We start from the raw sequence: 13583 nt of genomic DNA on the forward strand, positions 1-13583 counted from the left end.
AGCTCTGCTGTGTGCTCTCTTTGCCACTTCCTGTTGGGAAGGAGAATATCCCACAAGTAAAGGATGAATCCGTGGACTCGATACATCACAAGAGAAAGTAATTTATCAGGTAAGCATAAATTCTGTTTTTTATACATTACACACTACTCTTTTAAATTCTATGTCACACATAAAGGTTGAGACATATTATGTATGTTTATTATTATTTATTAAAACAAATAACCAGAAAAAGTGTCGGATACGGTAAGGGCTCAATGTAGTGATTATTATGACATACAGTCACTGTGTCCGGGACAGCATAAACAAGTCCTACCATGTAGGTTTTTAGCAGAAAAATACCTGTATGACCACAATTTTCTTGCAAACAGTCCGTGTCTACATTCATTGTAGCAGGAGAAAAAGGAAAGGAAATGTACTTCTCAGGCTGCGGCACCCGCAGCTTACAATACAATCTCCACTCCGACTTTGTCAGCTTGTGACGTCAGTGTGGATCCTGTTTGGTTGGTGAGAAGCCCAATATACAGCATCTGCAATCGTTCCTCCTCGCTGAGTTGTGTAGATGGTCCTGGTTGAGTCACTGTATCCGTGTACTTGTCCTGTACATCCGCTCTCAGCAGGTAAACAACTGGAAGTTCCACCCTATGGACCCCATCAATCCGTGCGGGAGGGCAGGCGGCTCACGTCCACAGCAACACTACAGGTATCAAACTGCAAACAGTCCCGGTATAACCAAGTAATAGGCTATCACTTTTAAGGTGGTGTTGCTTCGGATAGGCAAAAATACATTGCAGCCAAAAAGAAGTTGAAGCAACGACCAGAGTATATAAAACTTAAACTTTTATTATGAAAAAGTATTAAAATCCATGGAGGGAAGGGGCGGAGCTTGACCATGCAGGAACATGGACGGGTAGTACCCTAGCTCCGAAAACTTTTTCCTCTGCATCGGGTAAATAACTATCTGCATGTGAAGGGAAAACATATGTGACCGTCTCATAACTCGCAGAACGAAGAGGCACCTGCATCACAACTATACCGCACGCAATAGAAAGTTTATTGTGATCTTGTCGACGGCCCTGCGCGATCCCCACGGGACAAGCGCCATATTGGCTTAATTGCGCTGACACTGATCGTCTGGCTGGGGGTGAGTAGAGCAAGGAGCGGTGGGAGATTAATGAAACAAATAACCGCAGCATACTGGCCTTGCTGGAGCAGTCTCGGTAAAACGGATTAACAGAGGGACAACAGGGCCAGAAGCAAATAAGTGGCGACGCTGAAGGAGACTCTCAGACATTACAGAGCCACGTGGGTTGTGGGGTACCGAGACCTGCACAGGGAATTAATCAGACGGACTCACAGGGCTAGTGGCTAAGGACAGTAATTAAACATATAGCGCTGAAGTAAGCTCTCTAAGCTAGCTAGCACATCTGTCACAGACTGCCTTCTTTAATAGCACTACAACCAACTAAGTTAGCCTATACTGTTGACAACACAGTGGTCTCACAGACTCTCATAAATCACAAAGATGGCCTCTAAAAGGATTACCAAAGGGGAAAAAGGGTGTAATAACAAAAACCCCACTCATCTTGGCAGCCTTAATGCTTTCTTTTCCCCACAAGAACAAACAGATCAGGAACCTAAAAAACCTCCACAACACACTGTTGGCACAGCTTTAGACCCACATCAGAACCCGCAATCCCCAATCCTACCACAAGAACAGCTGCTTAACATACAGGCTTCAATCCAAAGCCTGTCATCTAAGTCAGATATTGCGGATCTTAAAACATTCATAAAGACAGAGCTCACAGCGGTTAGAAGAGACATTAATGAACTGGGCGCCAGAATAGAAGATCTGGAGGCAGGACAAGATACACTTAATTCAATGGTCTCTGCTGCCGACGGCTGCCTGGCCCAACATGCTGCTTCTTTGCATTCTCTCCATGAAAAGGTTGAAGACCTCGAAAATCGAGGAAGAAGGAATAATTTAAGGATTCGAGGGATAGCTGAAGAAGTGGACCCAGGAAACTTATTATCATATCTCATTGCCTTCTTTAATCACTTAACTAACTCCACTCAAATCTCAGAAATCTCTATAGAAAGAGCGCATAGAGCTTTACGTCCTAGGCCGGCTACAAACGCTCCGCCTAGAGATGTAATTGTGAAGCTCCTGCATTTTCGGGACAGAGAACTCATTTGATCAGCTGCCAGAACATCACGTTCCATCAAATACAAAGACCAGGAGTTACATATCTACCAGGACCTCTGCCCTGCAACCATAGAGAAGAGAAAAGCAACAAGGTTCCTCACGACAGTTCTACAAGAACACAAGATTAAGTACAGATGGGGTTTCCCTTTAGCGTCATCATATCTCATGCAGGGAAACAGATCATCTATAAGAACCCTCAGATATTACAGCTATAAACAAAACCCTCAACATTCAAATCCCTCAACCAGCATCTATAATGGACACAGACGTTGACACAGCGTCACCCCCAATAAATGCTAACTCATCCAAACAGAGAAGATCACACTGGACCACAGTCCTCCACAAGAAAAAACTACATTTACCTAAGGAGGGACAAGACCCCCCGATATGACAAACAGAAGGTGGAAAACTCACCTATTCTAACTCAAACTCTGGATCCAGATAAGTACTCTATATGGGGATATTTATTCCTGGGATCCTGTATTGAACCTGTTACCACTGTGTTCTCCAGAATGAAAATTTATAGTTACTGTTCAGCCCTCCCTTAGGGGAGCACTGGAGATAGGTTGATATGTATAGATGGTTGTTTAGATAATTTGTATAATTGCCTGTTCTGTATGAATTCTTTAAGGAAGCACATGCAGCATTTCTTATTCTCACTATTCATTGTTTGCAGTAATCCCGATGGAGGGGATTAATCCCTTCCCCCATATTGCATCTGCATGACAGCGAAACACTGATTTCGCTCACGCACTGGCAAATGTTGTATAGTTTTAGATATAGTTACAAATTTTGATTCTTGTTATTGTTTTTTTTGTTTGATGTTTATTGACATTGTCATTCTGCCTAGGAGTGGAAAAAGTACAATACCACCTTTTGTTACAGCCAAGGATACTCTGCTAGATAATCCCTCGAGTGCTCTAGATGTCACCTGTATCAGTAAGCATCAGAGTTGTAAGTACGTAATTCACCCATGACACCACAACACCTTGATAACTCCATGCACATAATCTCAGTTAATGCTAAAGGTTTAAATTCTCCCAAAAAAAGAAATATAGCTTTGACCGATTTTAAAAGATTAAAGGGGGACATTATACTTTTACAGGAAACCCACTTCTTAAAAGGAAAAGAACCCAAGACATTTCACTATAAATTTGGTACTAGCTTTTATGCCTCAAACCCCAAAAAGAAAATACAAGGTGTGGGTGTCCTCATCAAAAAGGGAGTGCCATTCCGAGATAGTAAGATACTCAGAGACAGAGAATCGTGCTATATAGCGATCAAGGGTCTCTTGTACGGCCGTCCAGTCACTATTGTGTCTGTATATGCTCCACCAACGAAACAGTTCCCATTCCTAAAAAAGCTGACAAATGAAATTTTAACGTTTTCAAGTGGAAGCCTACTGATGGGTGGGGATTTAAATATCGCACTGAACCCCACATTAGACTGTTCGTCCACCCAATCTTCCCTACCAACCTGAATAATTCAGAAAACACATTCACTTCTGAAACAGCTTACAGCAAAAGATGTCTGGAGAACATTAAACCCTGAAGCCAGAGATTTCACATTTTTCTCCCATCCTCATAAACGTCACACACGCATCGATTACATATTTACAGACGTCACAGGGATGTCCATGTTCAGATCTGCCCAGATCACACCAATAACGTGGTCAGATCATAACTTAGTAAATTGCTCCTTCATATGGTTTCAAAACCAATTAAAGATTTTATTTGGAGGTTAGACGAATATATGTTACACGATATAGAGTTAAAAATTAAGCTGACAGAACGTATCACCGAATACTTCCAATTAAACACAGCAGAAAACACCTCACCCCAGAACAACTGGGAAGCGCACAAAGCCGTGATAAGAGGGGAGCTCATTGCTTATAAAGCCAGACAGAACAGAGTTAAAAGAGAAAAAATAAACGCCCTCATCACATCGATTGAGGAGATAGAATCCCAACACAAATTACACTCTGACGATCCACAAATTCTAGAAGTTCTTTCGGAAAAGAAGAAAGAATTAGCCTCAATACTTAACAAAGACATTAACAGACAAAGACTTCACTTAAAACGTCAAATATATGAATCACATAACAAGCCAGGCAGATCTTTAGCCCGACTAATAAAGAAAAAGTCGAACACTGCGTATATATTACATGTGAAAGACAGACAGGGACACCACTGTGACACATCTCTCTCCATAGCTGCTGCATTTAGATCCTACTTCAAGGATTTATATAACTTAAACACACAAGACACGAGGACTAGAGAACAACATAGAGAAAGTATAGACCGTTACTTGACACAATTACACCTACCCAAAATTACACAAGACCAAATGGATAGCCTACAGAAACCATACACTATAGAAGAAATATCTAACACCATAAAAGACCTACCTACGGGTAAAGCACCAGGCCCTGACAGGTTCTCCTACTCATACTATACCAAATTTAAAGACTTACTAACTCCTCACCTTCTCTCATACTATAACACTATAGATGAAACACATGTTTTTTCCAAAACAGCACTGGAAGCACATATCATATTGATACCCAAACCAGGGAAGCCTTTAGATGATCCAACCAGCTACCGGCCGATCTCCTTGTTTAATGCCGATGTAAAAATCTTTTCAAAGATCCTGGCGACACGATTAAACAGGGTTATTGCAGATTTAGTGCACCCTGATCAGATAGGGTTCATTCCGGGTAGGGAGGCGAAGGATGGCACGGTCAGGGCCTTAAATATCATTCATTATGCTCAGGAACATCAGATTCTGCTGGTCCTCTTATCTATGGATGCGGAAAAGGCCTTTGACCGTGTCAGCTGAGACTTCCTACACGCTACATTACAACACATGGGTCTTGATAGCATATCATATCGAGTGTCTGCACTCTATGCACAGCCGACTGCACGCATTCACCTTAATGGCATACTCTCAGAACCCTTTCAGTTAACGAACGGCACTAGACAGGGATGCCAGCTCTCCCCCTTATTATTTGCATGCATTATTGAGACCCTGGCCACGAAAATCCGAAATAACGCAACCATTCGAGGCATCCAGATTAAACAACAATCTTATACAATCACACTATACGCCGATGATATCCTTCTATCACTAACACACCCGGCACAGTCTATCCCCGCTATCATTGCAGAACTTAAAACTTTTTATAACCTCTCAAATTTCCTAATAAATCTAACTTAATCGGAAATCCTGAATATAACATTAGATCACAACTGTCTAAAGGAAACAGAGAGGGTTACCCCGTTCAAATGGTGCCCCAAAACTCTAAAACACCTTGGAACTAATATTACCCCCACGCTAGACTTGTTATTTCACTATAACTTTGAACCTCTAAGAGACAGAATAATAAATGATTTATCCAGATGGAGAAACAAAAGAATCTCATGGATGGGACGTATCAACTTAATCAAAATGAACGCATTCCCACACATTCTATATCTCTTACAGACATTGCCGATCCCCCTCCCCGAACCTTATATAACATCCCTACAAGCAGCCTTCAGCAATTTCACATGGAATAAGAGACACCCCAGAATAAACAAATTTATAATGATGAAACATAAAGATCAGGGCAGTCTTGGCATGCCTGACTTACGGGCGTACAGGACGGCCATCTTCTTACAAAGAATACTTTATTTGTACACACATCCATATGCTAAACGCTGGGTAGATATAGAATTAGATAGTCTCCACACAGCACGCATCGGTGAATGGTGTTGGTCTTTTGTTTCCACGCCTAACACACATACTAATAACCCAATCATCACGGAGACCCTTAACATCTGGAATAAGACCCTTACACATTTCCCCTTTCTGACATCTAGACCTTCTCCTCTAACTTCTCTGGTTAAAAATGGGGAACTCGATTTTGGTCCTTTGATATTACAAACACTACCACCCCAAACACTTAGCGATTTACCCATACATCTTCTCATAGACAGGGAACAACTTAAACCCCAAAGCAAGATAGTAGAACAGGGACTTAAAATTTTTACAAACTGGTTTAACTACTTCAAACTAAATCACCTATTACAAGCTCATCCACAGGCCAGAAATATGACAAGACCTCTTACTCACTTTGAATCCCTATTCACGCAAATCCCACATCCAAGACACACAATCTCTAAAATATATAAGTTGCTGGTTCAGAATCGACCTGGTCAGGTGCTGGGTTACATGGAGGGTTGGGAAAGAGATTTGGGGAAAATTATCCTTCCTCAGACTTGCTCGCAAATCTTTCACTATACTATGAAATCTTCGATTTCTATGAGTATTCTGGAAATAAACTTTAAAATCCTACACAGATGGTATTATACTCCGAAGAGACTCCATAGATTATTTAGCGATTCAGAGAACAGATGTTGGAGATGTGGTCATGTCGGAAGCGACATGGCGCACATGTGGTGGTGGTTCTCCTCCATCCATGACCTCTGGAGACAAGTTATTGAAGAAATTTAAAAAATTGTAGAGGCACAGCTACCACTGGACCCTTTGATTTGGCTGTTAAATAAACCACCAAAGTTGAAACACAAACCCAAACTAAAAATCCTTACTATAATGGTGAATAGCATTAAATTTCTGATAGCCAAAAACTGGAGAGGCTCAGAAGCTCCCTATATGACGATGTGGGAGCAAAAAACATCGGAACTAATAGAGATGGAGGAGTACCATTACCTAAAATTTGATAAAATGGATCTTTATGCTGAAATAGTTGGTATGTGGGAGGGGTTTGTTTGTCATAAAGAGCGTTGGGCCAGGCTGAGAACATGTCTGTGCTATAAAGGGGCTCATGCCCTGTATATATCCACACAGAAATGAGTGGCCCACAGGATTTTAACCCTTTTAAAATACCACTTTTTGGTCCTTTGATATTACAAACACTACCACCCCAAACACTTAGCGATTTACCCATACATCTTCTCATAGACAGGGAACAACTTAAACCCCAAAGCAAGATAGTAGAACAGGGACTTAAAATTTTTACAAACTGGTTTAACTACTTCAAACTAAATCACCTATTACAAGCTCATCCACAGGCCAGAAATATGACAAGACCTCTTACTCACTTTGAATCCCTATTCACGCAAATCCCACATCCAAGACACACAATCTCTAAAATATATAAGTTGCTGGTTCAGAATCGACCTGGTCAGGTGCTGGGTTACATGGAGGGTTGGGAAAGAGATTTGGGGAAAATTATCCTTCCTCAGACTTGCTCGCAAATCTTTCACTATACTATGAAATCTTCGATTTCTATGAGTATTCTGGAAATAAACTTTAAAATCCTACACAGATGGTATTATACTCCGAAGAGACTCCATAGATTATTTAGCGATTCAGAGAACAGATGTTGGAGATGTGGTCATGTCGGAAGCGACATGGCGCACATGTGGTGGTGGTTCTCCTCCATCCATGACCTCTGGAGACAAGTTATTGAAGAAATTTAAAAAATTGTAGAGGCACAGCTACCACTGGACCCTTTGATTTGGCTCTTAAATAAACCACCAAAGTTGAAACACAAACCCAAACTAAAAATCCTTACTATAATGGTGAATAGCATTAAATTTCTGATAGCCAAAAACTGGAGAGGCTCAGAAGCCCCCTATATGACGATGTGGGAGCAAAAAACATCGGAACTAATAGAGATGGAGGAGTACCATTACCTAAAATTTGATAAAATGGATCTTTATGCTGAAATAGTTGGTATGTGGGAGGGGTTTGTTTGTCATAAAGAGCGTTGGGCCAGGCTGAGAACATGTCTGTGCTATAAAGGGGCTCATGCCCTGTATATATCCACACAGAAATGAGTGGCCCACAGGATTTTAACCCTTTTAAAATACCACTTATTCAGAAAAGGTAAAATATATGAAGTGGCAAGGCTGTCACCAATTAATTGATTGCCATAAAGAGCGTTGGGCCAGGCTTACAACAGGTCTGTCCTATGAAGGGTTCATGCCTTGTATATTCCACACATAAATGAGTAGCCCAAAGTATTTTAACCTTTTCAAATGACCAGTTACTTATTCAGAAAAGGTAAAATATATGAGATGGCAAGTTTGGCACAAGTTATTTTGCTATAAAAATCATTGGGCCAGGCTAAAAACATGCTTATCCTATAAAGGGCTTCATGCTGTATCCACACAAAAATTAGTGGCCCAAAGGATTTAACCCTTTTAAAATACCAGTAACTTATTCAGAAAAGGTAAAATGTATGAAGTGGCAAGGGTGGCACCAGATTGTTTGCCTTAAAAAGCATTGGGTCAGGCTGAAAATACGTCTATTCTATAAATGGGGTTAAAGGGCCACTGTAAGTAAATATTTTCTATGCCTGTTACTAACTAACTACCCCAAATACGCTTTTTATCAATAGCATTTCATTAACATATCTCTACCGTATATCAGAAATTTTGTCTGCAAATTTAATTATTTTCCAAACCCACTCCGTGGGTATCCTTTGCTCTGTACCAATCCGTTTACAATACCTAGGTTTCAAAATTTCATTGGTTTAAGTATTTTGAACACGCAGTGATGAAAATAGTGGGCAGGATAACGTGACATCATCGGGGAATAAAATATATAACTTTTATAACGTTATGAAACTTTGTTTTGGAGAAAATATAGGTCAGTAGGTTTTAATTAATGTTTATTAACTTTAATATGTTAGTTGTTTGGCTTAAAAATTATAACAGAAAGTAATCCTTTAAAGCCCTTTATATATCTACACAGAAATGAGTGACCCAAATAATTTTAACCCTTTTAAAATACCAGTTACTTATTCAGAAAAGGTAGAATGTATGAAGTGGCAAGGATGGCATCAATTTGTTTGCCATAAAGAGCGTTGGACAAGGCTGATAACGTGTCTGTCCTGTGGATAGGCTCACACATTGTATATTCCACACATAAATCATACCCCCCAACTGTCCCGATTTTCGCGGGACAGTCCCGATTTTAGGGGTCTGTCCCTCTTTCCCGAGTTGCTAGCCATCTGTCCCGATTTTCCCCAGGCATTTAAAAAAAAAAAAAAAAAAAAAATTTTTTTTTTTTTTTTTTTTTTTTTTTACAATTCTATTGGGCCCATACTCAGAAGCATCTGGCTTTGCTCTCACAGGGTTAGATACCTGTTATATTCCCTGTGGAAAAGGAATGGTGTGTGGGTTAAGCAGGAGTAAGAAGGCTGTATACACTCTGACCACGGGTAATGGTGACCTCTCTAACCTACCTCTGGTAATGATGATATCTAACCCCTGGTGATAATACTAGCATGCTTTCAGTTTTATACAATGAGCAGTGCTAATACCAGGGTAACGAACAGTGTAACGAACAGTGGCAGCCGCAGACTGCCAGCTAATGTGCTTGCCAACCCCAGGACCCCATACAATGAATTACAGATACCCATATATGATATAGTGTGTGTGTCTATCTGTATCCATAACTGTGTGTGTGTATCTGTATGTATAAGTTTATGCTATGTAGTGTGTGTGTGTCTGCATGTATAAATGTAAGCTATGTAGTGTGTGTATGTGTATCTGCATGTATAAGTGTGTATCTGCATGTATAAGTGTATGCTATGTAGTGCGTGTGTATCTGCATGTATAAGTGTATACTATGTAGTGTCTGTGTATCTGCATGTATAAGTGTATAAGTGTATGCTGCATGTATAAGTGTATGCTATGTAGTGTGTGTGTATCTGCATGTATAAGTGTATGCTGCATGTATAAGTGTATGCTATGTAGTGTGTATGTATCTGCATGTATAAGTGTATGCTACGTAGTGTGTGTGTATCTGCATGTATAAGTGTATGCTGCATGTATAAGTGTATGCTATGTAGTGTGTGTGTCTGCATGTATAAGTGTATACTATGTAGTGTCTGTGTATCTGCATGTATAAGTGTATGCTGCATGTATAAGTGTATGCTATGTAGTGTGTGTGTATCTGCATGTGTAAGTGTATGCTATGTAGTGTGTGTATATGCATGTATAAGTGTATGCTATGTAGTGTGTGTGTATCTGCATGTATAAGTGTATGCTATGTAGTGTGTGTGTATCTGCATGTGTAAGTGTATGCTATGTAGTGTGTGTATATGCATGTATAAGTGTATGCTATGTAGTGTGTGTGTATCTGCCTGTATAAGTGTATGCTATGTAGTGTGTGTGTATCTGCATGTGTAAGTGTATGCTATGTAGTGTGTGTATATGCATGTATAAGTGTATGCTATGTAGTGTGTGTGTATCTGCATGTATAAGTGTATGCTATGTAGTGTGTGTGTGTGTATCTGCATGTGTAAGTGTATGCTATGTAGCGTGCTACTGTGCATTTTTGCTGACTTTAAAGGCCAGAATCTAGAATATTACTGGGGAATGCAGAGAGTAGTTTTAAAGAATTTATTAATAAATGTGCAATTAAGATAAAAATATTTAGCAATGTCTTTGCAAAGGCTAATTAAATACAGTGCTCACATAGCCATACCAGTGGTTTGAGCTTGTGTTTGATTTGCTGCCTAAGTGTATTAAAATATATGACTTTGTTTAGAATTTTATTTTTATTACTTTGGTCTTATGATTTTTTTAAGCCCCGCCCACCACATTTCAATTTTTTTGCCGGGGGGGGGGGGGGGGGGTGTCCCTCTTTTGAATTTTGAAATGTTGGGAGGTATGCATAAATGAGTGGCACAAAGGATTTTAACTCTTTTATAATATCAGTTATTAGAAACAATCAAAATTATGCCATGATTGCCATCTGATTATTGCAATATAAGATTTTTTTTTTATAAAAAGTTTTTTTTTAGGTTTTTGGAAAGTGTATTATTTTATTTAAAATAAAAAATAATGCTAGATATCTTTATTTTGCATATTGTAATCACTTGCAGAATAAGAAGCTGACTGAATAAGAATCCAACTTCTGCCTGGTCACAGTGGTTACCTTATAAATGACAGTCACAGTGGTTACCTTATAAATGACAGTCACAGTGGTTACTTTATAAATGACAGTCACAGTGATTACTTTATAAATGACAGTCACAGTGGTTACCTTATAAATGACAGTCACAGTGGTTACTTTATAAATGACAGTCACAGTGGTTACCTTATAAATGACAGTCACAGTGATTACCTTATAAATGACAGTCACAGTGATTACCTTATAAATGACAGTCACAGTGGTTACCTTATAAATGACAGTCACAGTGATTACCTTATAAATGACACTCACAGTGGTTACCTTATAAATGACAGTCACAGTGGTTACTTTATAAATAACAGTCACAGTGGTTACCTTATAAATCACAGTCACAGTGGTTACTTTATAAATGACAGTCACAGTGATTACCTTATAAGTGACAGTCACAGTGATTACCTTTATAAATGACTGTCACAGTGGTTACCTTATAAATGACAGTCACAGTGGTTACCTTATAAATGACAGTCACAGTAGTTATTTTATAAATGACAGTCACAGTGGTTACTTTATAAATGACAGTCACAGTGGTTACCTTATAAATCACAGTCACAGTGGTTACTTTATAAATGACAGTCACAGTGATTACCTTATAAATGACAGTCACAGTGGTTACTTTATAAATGACAGTCACAGTGGTTACCTTATAAATGACAGTCACAGTGGTTACCTTATAAATGACAGTCACAGTGATTACCTTATAAGTGACAGTCACAGTGATTACCTTTATAAATGACTGTCACAGTGGTTACCTTATAAATGACAGTCACAGTGGTTACCTTATAAATGACAGTCACAGTAGTTATTTTATAAATGACAGTCACAGTGGTTACCTTATAAATCACAGTCACAGTGGTTACTTTATAAATGACAGTCACAGTGATTACCTTATAAGTGACAGTCACAGTGATTACCTTTATAAATGACTGTCACAGTGGTTACCTTATAAATGACAGTCACAGTGGTTACCTTATAAATGACAGTCACAGTAGTTATTTTATAAATGACAGTCACAGTGGTTACTTTATAAATGACAGTCACAGTGGTTACCTTATAAATCACAGTCACAGTGGTTACTTTATAAATGACAGTCACAGTGATTACCTTATAAATGACAGTCACAGTGGTTACTTTATAAATGACAGTCACAGTGGTTACCTTATAAATGACAGTCACAGTGGTTACCTTATAAATGACAGTCACGGTGATTACCTTATAAGTGACAGTCACAGTGATTACCTTTATAAATGACTGTCACAGTGGTTACCTTATAAATGACAGTCACAGTGGTTACCTTATAAATGACAGTCACAGTAGTTATTTTATAAATGACAGTCACAGTGGTTACCTTATAAATCACAGTCACAGTGGTTACTTTATAAATGACAGTCACAGTGGTTGCCTTATAAATGACAGTCACAGTAGTTATTTTATAAATGACAGTCACAGTGGTTACCTTATAAATCACAGTCACAGTGGTTACTTTATAAATGACAGTCACAGTGGTTACGTTATAAATGACAGTCACAGTGATTACCTAATAAATGACAGTCACAGTGGTTACTTTATAAATGACAGTCACAGTGGTTACCTTATAAATGACAGTCACAGTGGTTACCTTATAAATGACAGTCACAGAGATTACCTTATAAATGACAGTCACAGTGGTTACCTTATAAATGACAGTCACAGTGGTTACCTTATAAATGACAGTCACAGTGATTACCTTATAAATGACAGTAACAGTGGTTACCGGGATGTACTAAAAGGAATGACAAGGGGGAATGACAAAATGGAATGCCCATAGACTTTAATGGGATGTAAAATTAAAAGTGTTAAAGCAACAAAACTATGAGACATATTAACTAGATATTTACTAGATATGTTCCCCAGGTACAGTAGCATATTCTGAAAGTGAGATTACATCAGATTATAGCTGCTTTCTATGGAATGACAAGGGTGAATTACGTAATGGAATGCCCATAGACTATAATGGGATTACATTTAAAAGTGCTATAGCAACAAAACTATGAGACATATCAAATAGATTTTTACCAGATATGTTCCCCAGGTACAGTAGCATAATCTGAAAGTGAGATTACGTCAGATTATAGCTGCTTTCTATGGAATGACAAGGGTGAATTACATAATGAAATGCCCATAGACTATAATGGGATTACATTTTAAAGTGCTATAGAAACTAAAATATGAGACATATTAAATAGATATTTACCAAATAAATTCCCCAGGTACAGTAGCATATTCTGAAAGAGAGATTACGTGAGATTTTAGTTGCTTTCTATGGAATGACAAGGGTGAATGACAAAGTGGAATGCCCATAGACTATAATAAGATTACATTTAGTGCTATAGAAACACAAATATGAGACATA

At 38.8% G+C, this 13583-nt stretch overlaps 1 protein-coding gene across 1 annotated transcript in view; it reads left to right on the top strand.

The window, feature by feature from the left end:
- Positions 1-13583, top strand: part of LOC128659893 (oocyte zinc finger protein XlCOF6-like) — a 191127-nt gene that overhangs the window by 37682 nt on the left and 139862 nt on the right. The window contains exon 3 of the mRNA XM_053713480.1: positions 11441-11450. Coding sequence (XP_053569455.1) covers positions 11441-11450 — 10 coding nt within the window. The remainder of the gene's footprint in view (positions 1-11440; positions 11451-13583) is intronic.

This window comes from Bombina bombina, chromosome 5, assembly GCF_027579735.1.
Source record: "Bombina bombina isolate aBomBom1 chromosome 5, aBomBom1.pri, whole genome shotgun sequence".
In the NCBI taxonomy this organism is placed as follows: domain Eukaryota; kingdom Metazoa; phylum Chordata; class Amphibia; order Anura; family Bombinatoridae; genus Bombina; species Bombina bombina.